Here is a 23,744-nt window from a genome sequence, read left to right on the forward strand (position 1 = left end):
ACCAGATTGTGAAGTGACAAGGCTACAAACTTGTAGGACCTGCGGTGCAAGGTGGTGGGAAAAAAAAGGCTGCGAACTTGTTGCCATGTGTGGGAGAGGAAAAAAAAAAAAAAAAAAAAAAAAAAAAAAAAAAAAAATCTTTGCTGTGTAATAGGAGGTAAGGTTTGTCGGCCAAAGTGGCAGAGTTCTTGTTTTTTTCAAGGCGGAGGGCCAGGAAAGGGTTATTTTCGTTTGGTTTTTGTAAATAGTAAAATTGTAAATAGTAAACTAGTAAAATCGGTGAGGTGTGAATGGGGGTGAATGGGGGTGAATGGAGTGAGAGTGGGGAGAGGGGTTTATGTTTCTTTGTATTCTCTTTTCAGTGGATTCCTGCTGGGGGACCCTAAGCTGCCGAGTTCAGTGGAGGACAAGGAAAGGATTTGGACTTTCAGTTGTTTGCGCATGTTTTGCACATTTTATGTCTGTCTATGTTGGTTTTCTTTAGTTTATGTATTGTGGTTTGTTTCTGAGTGTAATTTTGATAATTTTGTAAAATAAAAGAGTTGGAGGATAGAGCACGCCCAGGAAGAGGAGGAGCATCTGTGCTGAGCATCTGCAGGCTAGGGCCTTGCTAAGCTCCTGGGAAGGGAGGTTTTTTCCTGCAAGGACTTTCCATCTGCCCCCTTCCCAGGAAAGAGGACTTTCCCTGGGACTGAGCGCCGGGGCTGTGCCCCTGGCTCCCACCCTCCGGCAAGCCAGCTGGGGGTGGGGGGCCTCAGCACCATCCAGAGGCCAGGGTGCAGCCAGCCAGTCCCAGGGAGATGGGGAAGAGACGGAGCCAGGAGAGAGGGGGTCGCAGGACCCAGGAGCCCCGGGACACCGGGCCCCCCGAAGCTGGTACCATGGCGGCTCCTCCTCCCGGAGGAGTGGTGGCCCAGAGCAGAGATGCAGTGGCAGAGCCCCCCAACATCTGGGGCTCCAGAGCTGAGGGAGAGCCATCCACCATCTACGCCTCCCGCATCCATGCGCACCTCTGCGAATATGAGGAGGCCGCCAAACAGCTGAGAAAACTCCGGGAGGAGTTAAGGGGAGCACGAGCGGTGGCTAAGAACCGGCTCCCCGCCTCGAGACGAGCTGAGGTCTCCGCCACGGTGGAGAGGCTGAAGGGGGCTATCAGGGCCTTGGAGGAGATACGGGCGGCTATCCTGAGTGGGAGCGGCCCCTTCGCAGAGAAACTGAAAAACGATGACCGGTTTAGAGCCATGACCGGAGGGTCTCCTGGGGGGTCGGGAGGCCCCTGCCAGGTGGAGGGCCAAGAGGAGGAGGAGGAGGATGGCGGAACATCTACGCCTGCCCCACCTGAAGGCCTGGTGAGCAACAACACCCAGGTAACATGCAGCGGGGTGGCCCCTGAGCAAGTGGCTCTCCCACCGGACTCCAGTTACTCGGAGGAAAGTGGGGGCGAGGGGGAGGCTGGTGGGAGTGGGGACAGTAGTAGTGAGGGGGGCTGCCTCGTCCTACAACAGGTGAGGCAGATCGAGTCCCCAGAGCGGTTTGGCACACTGCTCTTTGGGGATGAGGTCTGCCCTGAGGACGGGGCAACCGGAAAGAGGAAAAAGAAAAAAAACAAGCGCAAGCCAAAAAACACCGTGGCTGACAAACTTATGTTTGTCCCTCTTTCCGGGGCCCCTCTGTCCCGCTGTATGGAACCCGCTGCCCACCCCGGCTCGAGCCCTGTGGTGGGTCCGCAGCGGGGGCGCGGGCAGAGTGATGTGTGCCTGGACCTTACCGTCACATCTGGTGGTGGCGGTGAGGGTTCAGGCAGCGACATGGAGGTCGGTGCTGGTGCCAGTGGTGTAACAGCCGCTGGCGGTATTGGCAGTAGTGGTGTCCGGGCTCAGTCCCCGGTGGCAGGGGGGGCTGGCCTGGCGCTCAGCACGGGTACAGCCAGGACCGCACCTCCGGCGGTGAGTGCTGGGGTCTCTGGATCCCCCACGCACGGGTCCGTTAAGTCTGGTCCACTTATGGGGGTCCAGAGACCTAGAAAGGGCGTGGAGGCTGCTGTGAAGCAGCAGCTAAAAAAATGCAAGGGGCTGGTAGCTCCTCTGAGGGCGCCCGTGGCAAGAGCGGGGTCCCCGGCGCGTAGACCCAAAAAGGGGTCCGTGCTGGGGGCACCGCCGCCGCTGGGCGACGAGGGGGAGTGGCCAGCCCTGCCATCAAGTGGTGGGTTCAGGGGCGCAGTGACGGTCCGCGAGGGGGGCGTGGCCTCCCCGAGTGTTGCCCAGCCTGCAAAGGCTGCGGCATGCGGGGGGGGCGTGTCCTCCTCGGCCGCTGTCCCGCCCGCTGTGCCCGCGTCACCTGGGGAGGGCGTGGCCTCGCAAGGGGTCACTGCTCTGCCCGGGGTGGCTGCGGCCGGCGGGGGGGTGTGGCCTTGGCGGGCCCACTGCCTCCTGTCCCGCCTACCCCCTCAAGCAGCATAGTGCCCCCAAAAGTCGGTAGGGAGTTGTCGGGGTCCCCAGCCCGCTTACCTCCATCTGGTGGTGCGGGGGCTCTGGCACTCCTTGGGAAGCCGGCGGGGGCGAACAGCGGAGGGCAGGGTGCGGTGGCAGTGGCCGTCCCTGTCCTCAGTGCAAAGACACCGCAAAAAGAAAAAAAAGTGGAGCCAGAGAACCCAGGAGCTGCTGCTGCCCACCCCGGCTCGGGCAGGGCGTACTGAGTGCGCTCTGCTCGGAGGTATTTAAAGGGGCAGCGGCACTCCTGGACAAGAGGTGGAGCAGTGCCAGCAGCTCCAAGGAGCAGAGCACTGGCCAGTCAGGGCCCCCAGCAGGCAGGCAGGGGTACTGCAACACCAAGTCTGCTAATGTAAATAGTGGTCTATCTGGAAGTGAGAGTGGGAGTGAGATAGGAGATATTTTTGAAGAGCTGTTTGAGGACATAAATGGTGATGTGAGCGATATGGATGAGGGAGTGAGTGCGAGTGTGAATGTGGCAGTAAATGCTGGAGTGAGTGCCGGAGCGAGTGGAAATAATAAAAGAGTGAACGGGAGAGTGAATGAGGGTGCTGGCACAAGTGGTGGTAGTGGTGGGAGGGCTGGCCCGTCTGCCCCCCCAGCCGCGAGGCCCCAACGTAATTATGCGGGGGTCGCGGCTGGGGGTCGGGGTGGTTCCGGGGGGGGTCTCCTCGCCTCCGGGCTCCGGGGACGGCGGTTTTCACCGCCGTTTCCTGGAGGCCCTCCAAAGGGGAGAAAGATCAATCATGGTAGAGGGGAGGACAGTGGACCTGTCTTTCTGGATAGAGAGACATGGCCTAGCAGCCTTCCAAAATCAAAGGGAGGGAGGGACTGTTTGGTCTCTCCCCACAGCCGGGCAGGGGCCGCCAAGAAGGAATGTGGTCCGTCTTAGGTGGGGGGGCAGTGAAGCTTGTCCACCTAGGAGCAAGGTGGTGGAGCTCCTCCTTAAGATGGGCTTCGGGGCGAATGACATCTTTGCCCTGATACACCCTTCGGCGTCCCGCTTCTTCGACGTCAGCTTCGTGCGGCCAGAGGGGCTTGAGCTCTTCTGGTCAAACTACAAGCTGGTGCGAGAAGAGCCCGGATGGCGAGACTTCGTGGCTCAAGCGGTGTCTCGCCAAAATTCCATCAAGCGAGTGACCGTGGTTACATGTAACGAGTCACTCGCAGGCGTGGACATCATGACGTGGCTTTCCCGTTACGGGGAGGTCACCGAGGTCCCAAAAAAGAACAGGGACGAGTTTGGCATCTGGTCGGGGGGCTGGACCTTCATGGTCAAATTGAAGGTTTCCGGCGGCACGGTCACCCACATCCCTTCCTCGGCGTTCCTGGGAAGGGACAGGATCCTGGTCTTCTACCAGGGGCAACCGAAGGTCTGCCACAAGTGCGGCGACCCCACTCACTTCAGCGCCAACTGCAAGGTGCAGAAGTGCGCGTTGTGTGGTGGGGTAGGTCACCTGGCTGCCTTGTGCAAAGACATTCGGTGCCACCTGTGTGGTGACCTGGGTCACCCTCTCAGCCGCTGCCCTCGCTCTTTCTCTAATGCCGCCACAGGCCCGGTGGGGGGAGACCGCGGGGGGGCAACCCCCGGTGGCGCTGCTTCTGCTGTGGCAGGTGGTGGCGAAGGGGGAAGGGCTGAGGGGCCAGTGAGGAAGGGCAATGCTGCAAGGGGCCCCGCGTACCAGCGGAGGCAGGAAAAGCGCCAGGGAGGTAAGGGACAGGTGGAGCCTCGGGCAACCGGGGTGATGCCTGCTCCTCCCTCCAGGCCCGTGGCCAAAGCCTCTGAGGCCCTGGGGGAGAGTGCGGTGAGTGAGGAGATCAGGAGGATGGAGAGAGAGGAGAAAGCGGCTGACTCGGACAATTCCTCTCAGTATGAAAGTGTTGATGAGGATGTCCAAGAGCAGCCTACAGCACCAGGTGGCAAAACCAGGCGTGCCAAGCGCAAAGCGGTGGGGAGGAAGGCTGACAAGCCTTCAAAGTCCCCCCCGCCCCCGACCACAAGGGTGCATACGGAAGGGCCCGCTGACCCCCCTCTGATCAGACTCTCCAACCGGTTCAGCGCCCTCGGGGGTTCAGATGATGAACCGCAAGACGAGGGTACTGGGCCGGGGGCAACACCGGAGGGTCCTTCAGGGGATGGCGGAGTCCGTCCCTCAGGGGGCATTGCTCCTCCTGAGGGGGGGACAGACCTGGAACCCGGGGGCGAGGACACCGGGGGGGGTGGGATGGACACGTCGGGAGCTTCCCTGAAAAGGAAGGTGTCTGACCCCTCCCCAGGAGGAGGTAATAGCGGGGTAGGGAAGAAATTGGCCATCCAACTCGATCACCCATGATGGCTGAACTCGCCCCGTTGACGCTGGCGTCTATTAATGTCGCCAGCATTAAGTCAGATGCGGCTCGCTTCACGGCCTTTGATTTTTTTCTCCAGGATTGAGGCAGAAATTTTATTCTTGCAAGAGACCAGACTAACAGACATGGGGGCCATCTATAAATCACGGAGGGAGTGGAGGTGCGGGCCCTCATACTGGTCTCTTGCGGCCGAGCCGTATAGCGGGGTGGCAGTCCTTTTTAAGACTGCAGCAGTTGAATGCCGACGGGTTACTGAGTTGGAAATGGGGAGGTGCCTGATCCTAGATGTCTTCATGAGGGGACAAGAGCTCCGGCTCATCAACATCTACGGCCCGCAGTCCAAGTGGGACCGCAAATGTCTCTTCCTGAGGATCAAGCCCTTTCTTTTTACGAGCCGACAGGTGGCCTTCAGGGGGGACTTCAACACCATTACGAGGTCCCGTGACCGGGGGGGTCCCGGAGATCGCCTGGCTTATGATAGCGTCGCGTTGAATAGCATAGCCAGTGAAGCTCGCCTGGTGGATGCCCACATCCGGCACACCCCAGGTCACGGAGGTTTCACCTACCATAGGGGTAGCTGTAGGTCTAGAATAGACAGGTTTTTTTTGAAGGAGGATGCCATCTTTTCTGCTGTGTCCGCTGTTGAGGTGGAGTTCTCCGATCACTGTCTAATTTTCTTTTCTCTGAATGTTGCAGAGACTCCTCGGATGGGAAGAGGGCTGTGGAAGCTCAATTCGTCCCTGCTGGAAGAAGCGGAGGTGAGACAATCCTTCGAGGATTTTCTTCAGAGCCAGGTACCGCTGTTGGATCTCTGTAGTAGTAAGTCAGAGTGGTGGGAGATCTTCAAAAAGCGGGTGGCGGGGTTCTTCCGTCAGCTCTCGAGCCTCAGGAGTCTGAACAGGCACCGCTTGTACCAGGCTCTGGGGAGGAAACTCGAGCAGCTTGTCTCGACTGGAGGTGACCGAGAGGAAATCTCCAGAGTGAAATCTTTGCTCAAGAGGTGTCAGTATGATAGGCACACATCTTTAGTTTTTGAGAGGGACTTCGGGAAATACCGCTCACCGGACCCTTACAGAAACTGTAAGATGTCAGTGAATTGTAAGATGGTGACAGGACTGATCGACAGTACGGGGTCCCTGAACAGATCCAAATCAGGGATCCTGGAGGTGGTCAGATCCTTCTACTCACACCTCTTGGAAAAGAAGGATCTGGATCGGGACAGGATGTCGGCTTTCCTGGCTGAAGCCGTCCCTGAGCCAGGGGGTGACCCCTCTCTTGGTGTTTTGGCAGAAGAAATCAGGGAAGAGGAAGTGAGACTGGCCATTGATGGGCTTCGGCTCAAGAAATCGCCAGGTCCGGATGGCTTAACATCCGAGTTCTATAAGACTTTTAGGGACTCCTTGGTCCCCCTCTTGACAGGGGTCTTTAATGAGTGTCTCTCCTCGGGCACTCTTCCCGGCTCAATGAGGAAGTCAGCCCTCATTATTCTGTCAAAGGGTAAGGATCCGTCCCGTATCGAGAACTGGCGTCCCATAGCGCTTCTCGATACGGACCGGAAGGTTCTGGCCAAGGTGCTGTTTAATCGGCTGGTGAAGTTTGCACCCCGGCTCCTTTCAGGGGCCCAGCATTGCTCTGTTCCAGGCCGCAGTACTTTTAGTGCTGTGCTCGGTGTCCGAGAGGCAGTGGAGCAGGGTAGGGCAGGTCACTGGAAGGGGTACTTGCTGTCATTAGATCAAGCGAAAGCCTTTGACCGGGTCAACCACGAGTACCTCTGGTCCGTCCTTTTGAGGTATGGTCTGCCTGGGAGGTTTGTAAAATGGTTAGAGATCTTGTACCAAGGGGCTGAGACTTTTCCGCTGGTTAACGGTTGGTCAGGTCGTCCTTTTGAGGTGGGTTCTGGGGTCCGTCAGGGCTGTCCGCTGAGCCCGCTTTTATACGTGTTCGCGATCGATCCCTTCTTAAGGAGGGTAGATCGTGGACCGTTGGCGGGAGTCGGGATGGACCGGGCGGGCTCTGGCTCCTCTCTGAGGGTGGTGGCGTACGCCGATGATGTTTCCCTGTTCGTATCCTCGAGAGGGGAGGCGGACTGGGTCATGTCGGAGGTAGTGCGCTACTCGGAGGCATCCGGGTCCATGATCAACCGGGATAAGTGTGAAAGTCTCTGGCTGGGAGGGGGAGATCCTAGTTTTGATCTCCCGGACACCCTTCCAGGGCCCCAGGCCACCGCCAAAATTCTAGGCATCGAATTTGGCCCCGGGGACTACCCCCAGCAAAATTGGGAGGGCAGACTTAAGATCGCCGCCCAAAAGGTGGACCAATGGAAGGGTTGGTCTTTAACCCTGAGGGAAAGGGTTGCCCTGGCTAAAGGCTATCTGCTACCTTTATTGATATACCTGGGCAGTGTGTGCATCTTGCCGGAACCTCTCTGGACGCGGGTCTATAGCCTGTTCTTCCAATTGTTATGGGGGAATAGGCTTAACCTAATCAAGAGGGAGGTTACGTACCGTACGAGGAGACTAGGCGGGTTGGGTATGGTCAACCCGGTGGTGTTTCTAGTAAACACCTTTCTTAAGACTAACATCTCCAACCTCTTGTTAGAGAGGGCTCCTCCGTGGGTAGTCTCCTGCAAGGGTTGGCTTTGGCCTTTCTTCCAGGAATGGGAGACAGGAGGGCGGGTGAAGGACCTACGCACACCTCATGGGCATCTTCTGGCTTACGCTACCCCGGTTCTGAAGGTGATCCGCCGGTGGGGTCTGGGAATGTGGGAAATCAGGACCATGTCGAGGCAATGCCTTGACAGGAGGGTCCTGTTGACCCATTTCCAGAAGCCCCTGGCCCTTAAGGATTGCCCAGGCCGGGATCTGGAGGTCGGGCTGGGGCTTTTAAATTCTAAGCGGATCCCCATGAAGTTTTGGGACTTGACCTGGCGTTGCTTCCACGGGAGGCTGTATGTAAGGGACAACTTGAAGTGCAGGAACTCCGATGACCGGGGTTGCCCTCGTGAGGAGTGTGGCGACGTGCTGGAAAGCATGGAGCACTTCCTGCTTCATTGTCCCTTTAATGCAGAGGTTTACAACAGGGTGGGTGCCTCCATACGTTGGCCGCGGCTGGCGTCCCTCTCCTACGCTGAATGGGCCTATGGAGCGTTCAGATCCCTGGGTGGCCGGGACCCGTGCACTTTATTCCTAGTCAGTGCAGCGGTTAGGTTCCACACTTGGAATGCACGGTGCCTAGTTTCGACGCGGAAAAAAACCCTCCCAAGGGATGAGGTGGTAGGAAACATCTTGGGTGACCTGGTGAAGGTCCGTTCTTTGGAGTTCGAAAGGTTGGGTGTGAGGAAGGCCTCTTGGCTTTGGAGAGGCCTCTCCTTTTAAAAACGCACTCAAGGGAGAGCTAGCTCCGTGTGAATGAGGGTAGGGATAGCATAAGTTTCACTGGGTGTGTTAGGGACAGAAGTAGGGGCAGATAGGGACAGGGAGGGACAGGCACTGAGGGACAGATAGAGAGTTAGTTATGATAAGTTAGGTAGAGTAGGGGCAGGTAGGGACAGATAGGGACAGGTTTCTTTTTTAGGGACAGAAGTAGGGACAGTCTTAGTTCCTGAGGGATAGGATGAATGTGTTAGTGAGGGATGGAGCCTCTAGAACCCCGTTTTCCTGGTGGTGGGCTGGTGCATGCCACCTTAGCTTTTTGTTTTAAAAACAGGACATATAATGGATATTGGGCTTACAGGTGCCAAACTTGGGCCTTGGGTATGTAAATGCTGTGTTTAGTTTGTATATTAATGCGTAAGTAGATGGGATGGTATTGAGAGTTTTGGAAAATGTCTTTTGGTTGTGCTTTGGTAAAAGGAGAAACATATAACACACGTTTTTTTTGTTTTTTTAGTTAGAATGTGTGGATGGGGTGTAGTCAGGTTGGGAGGGGGGTGCATGGGGGGTGGTGGATGGATGACCGGATGCCAAGAGCAACATGAAGGAGCAGAGGAGCAGGGCAGGAGAAGTAGACTCTGCGGACCCTGGAAATAGTTTTCGTGTGGAATCAAAAGGCCATAAACTTTCGTGGACCAGATTTTGCAGTGACAAGGCTACAAACTTGTAGGACCTGCGGTGCAAGGTGGTGGGAAAAAAAAGGCTGCGAACTTGTTGCCATGTGTGGGAGAGGGAAAAAAAGGGAAAAAGAAAAAAAAAATCTTTGCTGTGTAATAGGAGGTAAGGTTTGTCGGCCAAAGTGGCAGAGTTCTTGTTTTTTTCAAGGCGGAGGGCCAGGAAAGGGTTATTTTCGTTTGGTTTTTGTAAATAGTAAAATTGTAAATAGTAAACTAGTAAAATCGGTGAGGTGTGAATGGGGGTGAATGGGGGTGAATGGAGTGAGAGTGGGGAGAGGGGTTTATGTTTCTTTGTATTCTCTTTTCAGTGGATTCCTGCTGGGGGACCCTAAGCTGCCGAGCTCAGTGGGGGACAAGGAAAGGATTTGGACTTTCAGTTGTTTGCGCATGTTTTGCACATTTTATGTCTGTCTATGTTGGTTTTCTTTAGTTTATGTATTGTGGTTTGTTTCTGAGTGTAATTTTGATAATTTTGTAAAATAAAAGAGTTGGAGGATAAGACCCTATGTGTTCCTGACCCCGGCCATGTCACATGATCGGTCAGCGCCGTCTCACCTGTCGGGATGTGGATGTCAATGTTGGACAATGTGGCCAGCCCCGTCCCCCAGGAGAAGTATCCGCCGAACACCTGGAAGAGAAGGGAATCCGCCATCACCGCGCTGTCGCCTGCAGACCGCGCCTGGCCCCGCCCACTGGTGATAAGATGCATCTCATCCTCAGTCAGGTACCTTGATGGCGGCCTCCTCGCCGTCGGCGGGGCGTCTCCGAGGCGGCTGCTCGTATCGATCCAGCTGGAATCTCAGCGGCTGCTTCCTGTTAATCGCTCGCGAGTGCTGAAAAAAAATACAGAAAACGGGAAAAAAACGAAGATGAAAAACCTGCAGCCACATAAGACGCAGAGCCGGAAGATAGAGCGACACCGCTCACAACAGCGTGCAACCATGTATCAGCGAGATAAACACAGCTGAGATCTTGTTACAATGTATCAGTGAGAAACACCGCAGAGTCGAGAGAACAGAACAAACAATGGTGCGCACACCTGACGCAATATAAATGTGAAATGTGCACCTGAGACAGACACAGTGTGTATTACAATCACATACAAACATGTGCAACATATAATCAGTATATCACACCCGAGCCAAAACCATGCCGGGCGGCTAATGAGCAAAGCTCCACTACTAGATAAGCATGCTGCTGAAGGCCGATTCGTCAGGGACTAATGGGTATCACTACTGAAGGCAGCTTCGTCAGGGTCTTCCGGGTATCGCTACTGAAGACAGCTTCGTCAGGGCTTCCAGGTATCGCTACTGAAGGCAGCTTCGTCAGAGGCTTCCGGGTATCACTACTGAAGACAGCTTCGTCAGGGGCTTCCAGGTATCGCTACTGAAGGCAGCTTCGTCAGGGGCTTCCAGGTATCGCTGCTGAAGGCAGCTTCATCAGGGGCTTCCTGGTATCGCTACTGAAGGCAGCTTCGTCAGGGGCTTCCGGGTATCGCTGCTGAAGGCAGCTTCGTCAGGGGCTTCCGGGTATCGCTGCTGAAGGCAGCTTCGTCAGAGGCTTCCGGGTATCGCTGCTGAAGGCAGCTTCGTCAGAGGCTTCCGGGTATCGCTACTGAAGGCAGCTTCGTCAGGGGCTTCCAGGTATCGCTACTGAAGGCAGCTTCGTCAGGGGCTTCCAGGTATCGCTACTGAAGGCAGCTTCGTCAGGGGCTTCCGGGTATCGCTACTGAAGGCCGCTTCGTCAGGGACTAATGGGTATCGCTACTGAAGGCAGCTTCGTCAGGGGCTTCCGGGTATCGCTGCTGAAGGCAGCTTCGCCAGGGGCTTCCGGGTATCGCTGAAGGCAGCTTCGTCAGGGGCCTCCGGGTATCGCTGCTGAAGGCAGCTTCGTCAGGGGCTTCCGGGTATGGCTGCTGAAGGCAGCTTCGTCAGGGCTTCCAGGTAACACTACTGAAGGCAGCTTCGTCAGGGGTTAATGGGTATCACTACTGAAGGCAGCTTCCTCAGGGGCTTCCGGGTATCGCTGCTGAAGGCAGCTTCGTCAGGGGCTTCCGGGTATCGCTGCTGAAGGCAGCTTCGTCAGGGGCTTCCGGGTATCGCTGCTGAAGGCAGCTTCGTCAGGGGCTTCCGGGTATCGCTGCTGAAGGCAGCTTCATCAGGGGCTTCTGGGTATCGCTGCTGAAGGCAGCTGTGTCAGGGGCTTCCGGGTATCGCTGCTGAAGGCAGCTTCGTCAGGGGATTCCAGGTATCACTACTGAAGGCAGCTTCGTCAGGGGATTCCGGGTATCGCTGCTGAAGGCAGCTTCGTCAGGGGTTAATGGGTATCACTACTGAAGGCAGCTTCATCAGGGGATTCCGGGTATCGCTGCTGAAGGCAGCTTCGTCAGGGGATTCCGGGTATCGCTGCTGAAGGCAGCTTCGTCAGGGGATTCCGGGTATCGCTGCTGAAGGAAGCTTTGTCAGTGGCTTCCAGGTATCACTACTGAAGGCAGCTTTGTCAGGGGCTTCCCCTGACTAAGCTGCCTTCAGCAGCAATATGCGTGAGGTTTCCCCACACCCCTGTTCCATGTGGACATTTCTGCCTATTTTGGCTTGCCATATGAATTCTCCAGAGCTGGTCAGGTAGTCATGCTTAGGGACATCTTTATTTAGAGCCTGCACTTTACCTTTCCTGTGGGTTATGATATATTTCGCCACCTATCTACTTCCACATTGCTCTTTGTGTTCTCATTGAGTCCTCCAGGCTGTGTTTTCACATCTTGCCATCTGTAATCTACATTGTTATGACTATATATAGCAGATCTGCATTGGTTCCTCTGACCCTTTCAGCCTCACTGTGTGTTATATAGGGGCCATTTGTCCCTCTTACAGGCTTGGGTAGTAGACTGCTGCATTGACCCATTCTGGTCCGTCATTATGTGGTGGTCCTCACGTCCCGGCGTGTAATAGTTATGATGCTGTGGATACGCAGTATATACCGGTGATGTCCGGCATACTTCTCCAGCAGTGGAGCTTTGCTCATGTCTAATAAATATTCTGTGCACATTTCATATTCCTATTGTATCAGGCGACTCGCCAGTATTTGTAGGGTCTGTTCTCGCCTTGATTTATGGTTCTCTCCCATACGAGGTGTCGCGCCCGACTACTTACCTAGTATTTATGTGCTGACGGATGGAGGCGCACACTATTCTTTGTAGTAGAAACACCGCAGAGATCTCCACTGCTGAGCGTGTGTTACAATGTGTCAGTGAGAAGCACGGCAGAGATCTCCACTGCTGAGCGTGTGTTACAATGTGTCAGTGAGAAGCATCGCAGAGATCTCCACCGTTGAGCGTGTGTTACAGTGTGTCAGTGAGAAGCACCGCAGAGATCTCCACTGCTGAGCGTGTGTTACAGTGTGTTAGTGAGAAGCATCGCAGAGATCTCCACCGTTGAGCGTGTGTTACAATGTGTCAGTGAGAAGCACCGCAGAGATCTCCACCGCTGAGCGTGTTACAATGTGTCAGTGAGAAGCACCGCAGAGATCTCCACTGCTGAGCGTGTGTTACAATGTGTCAGTGAGAAGCACCGCAGAGATCTCCACCGTTGAGCGTGTGTTACAATGTGTCAGTGAGAAGCACCGCAGAGATCTCCACCGCTGAGCGTGTTACAATGTGTCAGTGAGAAGCACCGCAGAGATCTCCACTGCTGAGCGTGTGTTACAATGTGTCAGTGAGAAGCACCGCAGAGATCTCCACCGCTGAGCATGTGTTACAATGTGTCAGTGAGAAGCACCGCAGAGATCTCCACCGCTGAGTGTTACAATGTATCCATCTGGATGTAGCTTGTTCCCTCACTTTGCCCAGACTGCATTGGAACAAACCCTCCTCTGTGAGCAGTATTAGCTCAGGGCAGGCTTTCAGTCACTGTCAGCAGTAGGGACTATGAGAGCAGCAAGAGTTCAGTATAGAATCACTGCACACGTGACATATGCGCTAGTGAACGTTTTATTGGCGGTGATGAAGCGACAGCTGACGTTTCGGCCTTTGTCACATAGTCGCCCTTTTAAAGTAGAGTTTGGGTAGTCACCAGTTTATAATAATCACTGCTAGGCAATATTCAGAACGATGCGGACAATATGGGCCAGTAGTCTTGATTCCAGAGGAGCAGAAATCCTGGGGATATGGCCAAGAATCATAGGTGGCGCAGTGTGGGATGCAGGCACCGCCGTGCCCCAGCAGGGAGTCGTTCCAAAATATTGCCTAGCAGTGATCATTAACTGGTGACTACCCAAACTCTACTTTAAAAGGGCGACTATGTGACAAAGGCCGAATCGTCAGCTGTCGCTTCATCACCGTCAGTAAAATAAAACGTGCGCATATTTCATTCTATACTGAACTCATATTCACGGGACCAGAGGCTCCTTCTCACTAGCAGCGGATACTCCTCAGTCGAGCGCGAACCAATTTCTGTATCTATGAGAGCAGCATGGCCAGTGTATCTGGAGCACACAGACGGGCAATAATAGGGCATTACAGGCCAGCGTGGCGGTCCGCGGAGCGAGCCGCCACCCCCGGATGTCAGGATCTTCTAGAACGTTACTGAATAACGGGCAGACTTGACACATCAGTGCCAGCACACATCACCGGGTACACGGGGGAACCAGGGGCCCCGGTACCTACGATGCCAGGATGCTTCCGGCAGGCGTCCAGCAAGGCCGGGGACTCTCCGTTCCTTGCGCTGTCATCCCTGATCTCATCACTCGTGAAGAACTCATTTAACTTCTGGACGCTGCAGGGAGAGAAGCCGAGATGGGGGTCACAGATCCGAGGGTAGAGCGAGACGTCGCGTACGACGTTTACAACGCACCTGACGAGCGCCTTCACGGCAAATCTGACCACGGTGGAGAGCAGGAAGAGCGGCGTCACCAGGATGTGGAACAGCGACAGGGATGCAAAGGCGCTAGCCGGAGTCAGCGCCACATTCTCCACGTACTCGTGCGTCACAAATGTCTGAGGACCAGAAAAGAGACCGCCAAAGTCAGAGCCCAGAGAGGACGGGTGGCCGGATCACCGAGAGAAGGGCAACAGAAGGACCCAGAGGTAAAGGGGCCCCCGAAAGGTGCACATATTTACCGGAGGTGCAATCTTACCGCCAGCACCGCTGCTATGGGGATGGCTGCATTCATGAAGACTGCAAGACACAAGATTACAGAGGGTTAGCGGCAGAGAACTACAAGTCCCTACAGGTATATAATCTGGCCACGCGGTATAGAATCCGGCCGCGCGGTATACAATCCGGCCACGCGGTACACAATCCGGCCACGCGGTACACAATCCGGCCACGCGGTACACAATCCGGCCACGCGGTACACAATCCGGCCACGCGGTACACAATCCGGCCACGCGGTACACAATCCGGCCACGCGGTATACAATCCGGCCACGCGGTACACAATCCTGTCTTATGAGGAAAGGTTGCAGGATTCGGGAATGTTTAGCTGCAAAAGAGAAGACTGAGAGGAGACTTAATAACTGTCTACAAATATCTAAAGGGCTGTCACATTGTAGAAGGATCAACTTTATTCTCATGTGCACAAGGAAAGACTAGAAGCAATGGGATGAAACTGAATGGGAGGAGACACAGATTAGATATTAGAAGGCTGACAGTGAGGGTGATCAATGAGTGGAACAGGCTGCCATGAGAAGTGGTGAGTTCTCCTTCAATGGAAGTCTTCAGAGGCTGGACAGATATCTGTCTGGGATGATTTAGCGAATCCTGCTTTGGAGCAGGGGGTTGGACCAGATGGCCCAGGAGGTCCCTTCCGATTCTACCATTCTATAATTCTATAGAATCCGGCGGTGCTGTATACAATCAGGTGGTGCGGTATACAATCTGGCCATGCTTTATACAATCCGGGGATGCGGTAAACAATTCGGCCATGCGGTATACAATCTGGCCATGCGGTATACAATCCGGGGATGCGGTAAACAATTCGGCCATGCGGTATACAATCCAGTCCTCTGTATGTCCCTCAAGCTCTTTTCACAATCTTAAACCGCACTGATCCATTCATTCCCACCATACAACAGAAGAGACGCTCTGACAAATCACTTAACCATCTGCTCACTCTCTGTTCTCCTTCTAGTCGCAGAAACTAGAACTGGCCGAACTGTACAAGAACTTTGCATCTTTCACCTCTTGTGTCCCCCGTCTCCTCATAGATCTAAGCTCATGTGATCAGGACCTTCTCTGCTCCTGTATCTGGTGGTCTATGTGTTAGTCTGTGATGTCTCATTGTCTGGACACGTCCCCTCTAATGTAAACATCTGCCAAATAGGTCAGCGCTACAGAAATGTCATTATATTATTAATCCTGTGCTCTGCAATCCAGTGTCTGCAGTGTCCCAGAACCCCATTCTATTGTCTGCAGTGTCCCAGAACCCCATTCTATTGTCTGCAGTGTCCCAGAACCCCACGCTATTCTCTGCAGTGCTACAGAACCCCACGCTATTGTCTGCAGTGTCACAGAACCCCACGCTATTGTCTGCAGGGTCACAGAACCCCACGCTATTGTCTGCAGGGTCACAGAACCCCACGCTATTGTCTGCAGGGTCACAGAACCCCACGCTATTGTCTGCAGGGTCACAGAACCCCACGCTATTGTCTGCAGTGTCCCAGAACCCCACGCTATTGTCTGCAGGGTCACAGAACCCCATTCTATTGTCTGCAGTGTCCCAGAACCCCATTCTATTGTCTGCAGTGTCCCAGAACCCCACGCTATTGTCTGCAGTGTCCCAGAACCCCACGCTATTGTCTGCAGTGTCCCAGAACCCCACGCTATTGTCTGCAGGGTCACAGAACCCCATTCTATTGTCTGCAGTGTCCCAGAACCCCACGCTATTGTCTGCAGTGTCCCAGAACCCCACGCTATTGTCTGCAGGGTCACAGAACCCCACGCTATTATCTCCAGTGTCACAGAACCCCATGCTATTGTCTGCAGTGTGCCAGAACCCCACGCTATTGTCTGCAGGGTCACAGAACCCCACGCTATTGTCTGCAGTGTCACAGAACCCCATGCTATTATCTCCAGTGTCACAGAACCCCATGCTATTGTCTGCAGTGTGCCAGAACCCCACGCTATTGTCTGCAGGGTCACAGAACCGCACGCTATTATCTCCAGTGTCACAGAACCCCACGCTATTATCTCCAGTGTCACAGAACCGCACGCTATTATCTGCAGTGCAGGATGAGATCGGATCCACATTGCATCAGAGCAGCATACATATGGATCAGATGACGGATGGGTTAATATTAGCCCTTCCAGACCTCCGGCCGCAGTGTCCTCTGTACACGGATATAAGGGGGCACTCTCCTGCTCTCGCCCGCGGGCGGCACCATAGCCCCGTACATCCCATCTTCTCTAATGACCTAGTTTCTGAGATCTGAGGATTCCACAGTCATCAGCAAAGTGCAACTCCCCTCTCCCCCAAGGCCTGAACTCCCATCATCCACTCTCACTCCACACACTACTCACCCATCATTTCCACATGACAATGCTTTAAATTACAAGACCCCGACATAACCTGAATATTACAGGACGGGGACACCCTGAATCGCCCGGACAATAAACGAGCAGGACACCCTGAATCCCCCGGACAATACAGAACGGGGACCCCTGAATCCCCCCAGACAATACAAGACCAGGACACCCTGAATCCCCCGGACAATACAGGAACGGGACACCCTGAATCCCCCCAGACAATACAGGACCAGGACACCCTGAATCCCCCAGACAATACAGGAACGGGACACCCTGAATCCCCCAGACAATACAGGAACGGGACACCCTGAATCCCCGGACAATACAGGACCAGGACACCCTGAATCCCCCCAGACAATACAAGACCAGGATACCCTGAATCCCCGGACAATACAGAACGGGGACCCCTGAATCCCCCAGACAATACAGGACCAGGACACCCTGAATCCCCCAGACAATACAGGAACGGGACACCCTGAATCCCCGGACAATACAGAACGGGGACCCCTGAATCCCCCAGACAATACAGGAACGGGACACCCTGAATCCCCCCAGACAATACAAGACCAGGATACCCTGAATCCCCCGGACAATACAGGACCAGGACACCCTGAATCCCCCAGACAATACAGGAACGGGACACCCTGAATCCCCGGACAATACAGGACCAGGACACCCTGAATCCCCGGACAATACAGAACGGGGACCCCTGAATCCCCCAGACAATACAGGACCAGGACACCCTGAATCCCCCAGACAATACAGGAACGGGACACCCTGAATCCCCGGACAATACAGGACCAGGACACCCTGAATCCCCCCAGACAATACAGAACGGGGACCCCTGAACTCCCCCAGACAATACAGGACCAGGACACCCTGAATCCCCGGACAATACAGAACGGGGACCCCTGAATCCCCCCAGACAATACAGGACCAGGACACCCTGAATCCCCTGGACAATACAGGACCGGGACACCCTAAATCCCCCGGACAATACAGGACCGGGACCCCTGAATCCCCCGGACAATACAGAGGATGGGGACCCCTGAATCCCCTGGACAATACAGGACCGGGAAACTGAACACCCCGGACAATACAGGACCGGGAAACTCTGAATCCCCCGAACAATACAGGACCGGGAAACTGAATTCCCAGACAATACTGGACCGGGAAACTGAATTCCCCGGACAATACTGGACCGGGAAACTGAATTCCCCGGACAATACTGGACCGGGAAACTGAATTCCCAGACAATACTGGACCGGGAAACTGAATTCCCAGACAATACTGGACCGGGAAACTGAACACCCCGGACAATATAGGACCGGGAAACTCTGAATCCCCCGGACAATACAGGATCGGGACACCCTAAATCCCCCGAACAATACAGGACCGGGAAACTCTGAATCCCCGGACAATACAGGACCAGGAAACTGAACTCCCCGGACAATACAGGACCGGGAAACTGAACACCCCGGACAATACAGAACCGGGAAACTGAACACCCCGGACAATACAGGACCGGGAAACTGAACACCCCGGACAATACAGGACCGGGAAACTCTGAATCCCCCGGACAATACAGGACCGGGAAACTCTGAATCCCCGGACAATACAGGACCAGGAAACTGAACACCCCGGACAATACAGGATCGGGACACCCTAAATCCCCCGAACAATACAGGACCGGGAAACTCTGAATCCCCGGACAATACAGGACCGGGAAACTGAATTCCCCAAACAATACAGGACCGGGACCCCCTGAATCCCCTGGACAATACAGGACGGGGACCCCTGAATCCCCCGGACAATACAGAGGATGGGGACCCCTGAATCCCCCGGACAATATAGGATCGGGACACCCTGAATCCCCCGGACAATACAGGACGGGGACCCCTGAATCCCCCAGACAATACAGGACCAGGACACCCTGAATCCCCCAGACAATACAGGACCAGGACACCCTGAATCCCCCAGACAATACAGGAACGGGACACCCTGAATCCCCGGACAATACAGGACCAGGATACCCTGAATCCCCGGACAATACAGGACCAGGACACCCTGAATCCCCGGACAATACAGGACCAGGACACCCTGAATCCCCGGACAATACAGAACGGGGACCCCTGAATCCCCCAGACAATACAGGACCAGGACACCCTGAATCCCCCAGACAATACAGGAACGGGACACCCTGAATCCCCGGACAATACAGGACCAGGACACCCTGAATCCCCCCCAGACAATACAGAACGGGGACCCCTGAATCCCCCCAGACAATACAGGACGGGGACCCCTGAACTCCCCCAGACAATACAGGACCAGGACACCCTGAATCCCCGGACAATACAGGACCAGGACACCCTGAATCCCCTGGACAATACAGGACCAGGACACCCTGAATCCCCGGACAATACAGAACGGGGACCCCTGAATCCCCCCAGACAATACAGGACACCCTGAATCCCCTGGACAATACAGGACCGGGACACCCTAAATCCCCCGGACAATACAGGACCGGGACACCCTGAATCCCCCCAGACAATACAGGACCAGGACACCCTGAATCCCCGGACAATACAGGACCAGGACACCCTGAATCCCCTGGACAATACAGGACCAGGACACCCTGAATCCCCTGGACAATACAGGACCGGGACACCCTAAATCCCCCGGACAATACAGGACCGGGACACCCTGAATCCCCCCAGACAATACAGGACCGGGACACCCTAAATCCCCCGGACAATACAGGACCAGGACACCCTGAATCCCCCCAGACAATACAGGACCAGGACACCCTGAATCCCCGGACAATACAGGACCAGGACACCCTGAATCCCCTGGACAATACAGGACCAGGACACCCTGAATCCCCGGACAATACAGAACGGGGACCCCTGAATCCCCCCAGACAATACAGGACACCCTGAATCCCCTGGACAATACAGGACCGGGACACCCTAAATCCCCCGGACAATACAGGACCGGGACCCCTGAATCCCCCGGACAATACAGAGGATGGGGACCCCTGAATCCCCTGGACAATACAGGACCGGGAAACTGAACACCCCGGACAATACAGGACCGGGAAACTCTGAATCCCCCGAACAATACAGGACCGGGAAACTCTGAATCCCCAGACAATACTGGACCGGGAAACTGAATTCCCCGGACAATACAGGACCGGGAAACTGAACACCCCGGACAATATAGGACCGGGAAACTCTGAATCCCCCGGACAATACAGGATCGGGAAACTCTGAATCCCCGGACAATACAGGACCGGGAAACTGAATTCCCCGGACAATACAGGACCGGGAAACTGAACACCCCGGACAATATAGGACCGGGAAACTCTGAATCCCCCGAACAATACAGGACCGGGAAACTCTGAATCCCCGGACAATACAGGACCGGGAAACTGAATTCCCCGGACAATACAGGACCGGGAAACTGAATTCCCCGGACAATACAGGACCGGGAAACTGAATTCCCCGGACAATACAGGACCGGGAAACTGAACACCCCGGACAATACAGGACCGGGAAACTGAACACCCCGGACAATACAGGACCGGGAAACTCTGAATCCCCCGGACAATACAGGATCGGGACACCCTAAATCCCCCGAACAATACAGGACCGGGAAACTCTGAATCCCCGGACAATACAGGACCGGGAAACTGAATTCCCCGAACAATACAGGACCGGGACACCCTGAATCCCCTGGACAATACAGGACGGGGACCCCTGAATCCCCCGGACAATACAGAGGATGGGGACCCCTGAATCCCCCGGACAATATAGGACCGGGACACCCTGAATCCCCCGGACAATACAGGACGGGGACCCCTGAATCCAAAAGGACAATACAGAGGATGGGGGCCCCTGAATCCCCCGGACAATACAGAGGATGGGGACCCCTGAATCCCCCGGACAATACAGAGGATGGGGACCCCTGAATCCCCCGGACAATACAGAGGATGGGGACCCCTGAATCCCCCGGACAATACAGAGGATGGGGACCCCTGAATCCCCCGGACAATACAGGACAGGGACGCCTGAATCCCCCGGACAATACAGGATGGGGACCCCTGAATCCCCCGGACAATACAGGATGGGGACCCCTGAATCCCCCAGACAATACAGGCTGGGGACCTGTGAATCCCCCGGACAATACAGGATGGGGACCCCTGAATCCCCCCGACAATACAGGATGGGGACCCCTGAATCCCCCGGACAATACAGAGGATGGGGACCCCTGAATCCCCCTCGACAATACAGGATGGGGACCTGTGAATCCCACCGACAATACAGGATGGGGACCTGTGAATCCCACCGACAATACAGGATGGGGACCCCTGAATCCCCCCGACAATACAGGATGGGGACCCCTGAATCCCCCCGACAATACAGGATGGGGACCCCTGAATCCCCCGGACAATACAGAGGATGGGGACCCCTGAATCCCCCCGGCATTACAGGACGGTGGCCCCGGGGGGTTCACGCACTGGACAGCGAGGTGTGCAGGGCGAAGGTCTTCAGGCTGGTGAGCTCCTTGGCCCGCGTCTCCTCCACGCTGGCGCAGAAGATGTCCTCCCAGGCGTACAGCTTCAGCAGCTTGATGCCCCTCAGGATTTCATTCGTCTTCTTTAACCTCTCGGTGGAATAATCCTGAAAACAAGAAGCAGTCAGAAGAGAATCTGCGGAACTGGCCATGGCCACAGTCTCCAGCCGGGGCCACGCTCGCCAGCCACAGCCCCCACTTGCCAGCCGGGGCCACGCTCGCCAGCTGAGGTCATACTCGCCACCCAGAGCCCACACTCGCCACCCAGAGCCCACACTCGCCAGCTGAGGCCACGCTCGCCAGCCAGGGCCCACACTTGCTAGCTGGGGCCCACGCTCACCAGCTGTGACACCCAGGCCATGCTCACCAGCCAGGGCCACACTCACCAGCGTGTTCTTCTGCACCTCCGCCAGATTCGTGGCAATGAAGTATTGTACCGGAGCAAGCAGCACGATGACCGCCGCGCCCACCAGAGCGCTCACCCCCAGGAGCTTGTACAGGAGGATGACCCCCATAATGATCTGCAGGAGAAAGACCACCCATCACTACTGACAACTCGGCGGTGTGCATGTGTGAGGTTGTTGAGGGACGCTCCCTTACTTGCGCTGTACCTGCACGGGCATCGCCCACAGATTGGGGCACAGGAACAGGAACCACATCAGCTGGTTGGTCTCGATGGCCACCAGGTTATTGATCTGCCCCAGCGTCATCTCCCCCATGGACATGTTAGAGGTGGAGAGCTTCAGGATCTTATTGTAGATCATGGCCTGCAAGAGAGGGGGTGAGGGCGGCTGACACCAGAGAGTACAGGCGAAAGCAGCAAGGAACACATCCTCCCCCAGTAATGGCTGACACCAGAGAGTACAGGCGAGACCAGCTAGGAACACATCCTCCCCAGTAATGGCTGACACCAGAGAGTACAGGCGAGACCAGCTAGGAACACATCCTCCCCAGTAATGGCTGACACCAGAGAGTACAGGCGAGAGCAGCTAGGAACACATCCTCCCCCAGTAATGACTGACACCAGAGAGTACAGGCGAGAGCAGCTAGGAACACATCCTCCCCAGTAATGGCTGACACCAGAGAGTACAGGCGAAAGCAGCTAGGAACACATCCTCCCCCAGTAATGACTGACACCAGAGAGTACAGGCGAGAGCAGCTAGGAACACATCCTCCCCAGTAATGGCTGACACCAGAGAGTACAGGCGAAAGCAGCTAGGAACACATCCTCCCCCAGTAATGGCTGACACCAGAGAGTACAGGCGAGAGCAGCTAGGAACACATCCTCCCCCAGTAATGGCTGACACCAGAGAGTACAGGCGAGACCAGCTAGGAACACATCCTCCCCAGTAATGGCTGACACCAGAGAGTACAGGCGAGACCAGCTAGGAACACATCCTCCCCAGTAATGGCTGACACCAGAGAGTACAGGCGAGAGCAGCTAGGAACACATCCTCCCCCAGTAATGGCTGACACCAGAGAGTACAGGCGAAAGCAGCTAGGAACACATCCTCCCCCAGTAATGACTGACACCAGAGAGTACAGGCGAGACCAGCTAGGAACACATCCTCCCCAGTAATGGCTGACACCAGAGAGTACAGGCGAAAGCAGCTAGGAACACATCCTCCCCCAGTAATGGCTGACACCAGAGAGTACAGGCGAGAGCAGCTAGGAACACATCCTCCCCCAGTAATGGCTGACACCAGAGAGTACAGGCGAGACCAGCTAGGAACACATCCTCCCCAGTAATGGCTGACACCAGAGAGTACAGGCGAGACCAGCTAGGAACACATCCTCCCCAGTAATGGCTGACACCAGAGAGTACAGGCGAGAGCAGCTAGGAACACATCCTCCCCCAGTAATGACTGACACCAGAGAGTACAGGCGAGAGCAGCTAGGAACACATCCTCCCCCAGTAATGGCTGACACCAGAGAGTACAGGCGAGAGCAGCTAGGAACACATCCTCCCCCAGTAATGGCTGACACCAGAGAGTACAGGCGAGAGCAGCTAGGAACACATCCTCCCCAGTAATGGCTGACACCAGAGAGTACAGGCGAGAGCAGCTAGGAACACATCCTCCCCCAGTAATGACTGACACCAGAGAGTACAGGCGAGAGCAGCTAGGAACACATCCTCCCCCAGTAATGGCTGACACCAGAGAGTACAGGCGAGAGCAGCTAGGAACACATCCTCCCCCAGTAATGGCTGACACCAGAGAGTACAGGCGAGAGCAGCTAGGAACACATCCTCCCCAGTAATGGCTGACACCAGAGAGTACAGGCGAGACCAGCTAGGAACACATCCTCCCCCAGTAATGACTGACACCAGAGAGTACAGGCGAGACCAGCTAGGAACACATCCTCCCCCAGTAATGGCTGACACCAGAGAGTACAGGCGAGAGCAGCTAGGAACACATCCTCCCCCAGTAATGACTGACACCAGAGAGTACAGGCGAGACCAGCTAGGAACACATCCTCCCCCAGTAATGGCTGACACCAGAGAGTACAGGCGAGAGCAGCTAGGAACACATCCTCCCCCAGTAATGGCTGACACCAGAGAGTACAGGCGAGACCAGCTAGGAACACATCCTCCCCCAGTAATGGCTGACACCAGAGAGTACAGGCGAGACCAGCTAGGAACACATCCTCCCCCAGTAATGGCTGACACCAGAGAGTACAGGCGAGACCAGCTAGGAACACA

General features: G+C 55.3%; 1 protein-coding gene across 6 annotated transcripts in view; it reads right to left on the reverse strand.

Annotated features, from left to right (window-relative positions):
- The window catches only part of ABCC9 (ATP binding cassette subfamily C member 9), a 180,949-nt gene that overhangs the window by 104,857 nt on the left and 52,348 nt on the right, over window positions 1-23,744 (reverse strand). For all 6 annotated transcript variants that reach the window (XM_073562293.1, XM_073562295.1, XM_073562292.1 and 3 more), the window contains 8 exons: window positions 21,655-21,810; window positions 21,430-21,564; window positions 20,988-21,150; window positions 14,080-14,120; window positions 13,797-13,939; window positions 13,610-13,718; window positions 9,675-9,779; window positions 9,502-9,574 (listed from right to left, as the gene is read on the reverse strand). In XM_073562293.1, coding sequence (XP_073418394.1) covers window positions 9,502-9,574; window positions 9,675-9,779; window positions 13,610-13,718; window positions 13,797-13,939; window positions 14,080-14,120; window positions 20,988-21,150; window positions 21,430-21,564; window positions 21,655-21,810 — 925 coding nt within the window. The remainder of the gene's footprint in view (window positions 1-9,501; window positions 9,575-9,674; window positions 9,780-13,609; window positions 13,719-13,796; window positions 13,940-14,079; window positions 14,121-20,987; window positions 21,151-21,429; window positions 21,565-21,654; window positions 21,811-23,744) is intronic.

Source organism: Dendrobates tinctorius, unplaced genomic scaffold, assembly GCF_039654945.1.
Source record: "Dendrobates tinctorius isolate UK_male_01 unplaced genomic scaffold, ASM3965494v1 ptg000344l, whole genome shotgun sequence".
In the NCBI taxonomy this organism is placed as follows: Eukaryota; Metazoa; Chordata; class Amphibia; order Anura; family Dendrobatidae; genus Dendrobates; species Dendrobates tinctorius.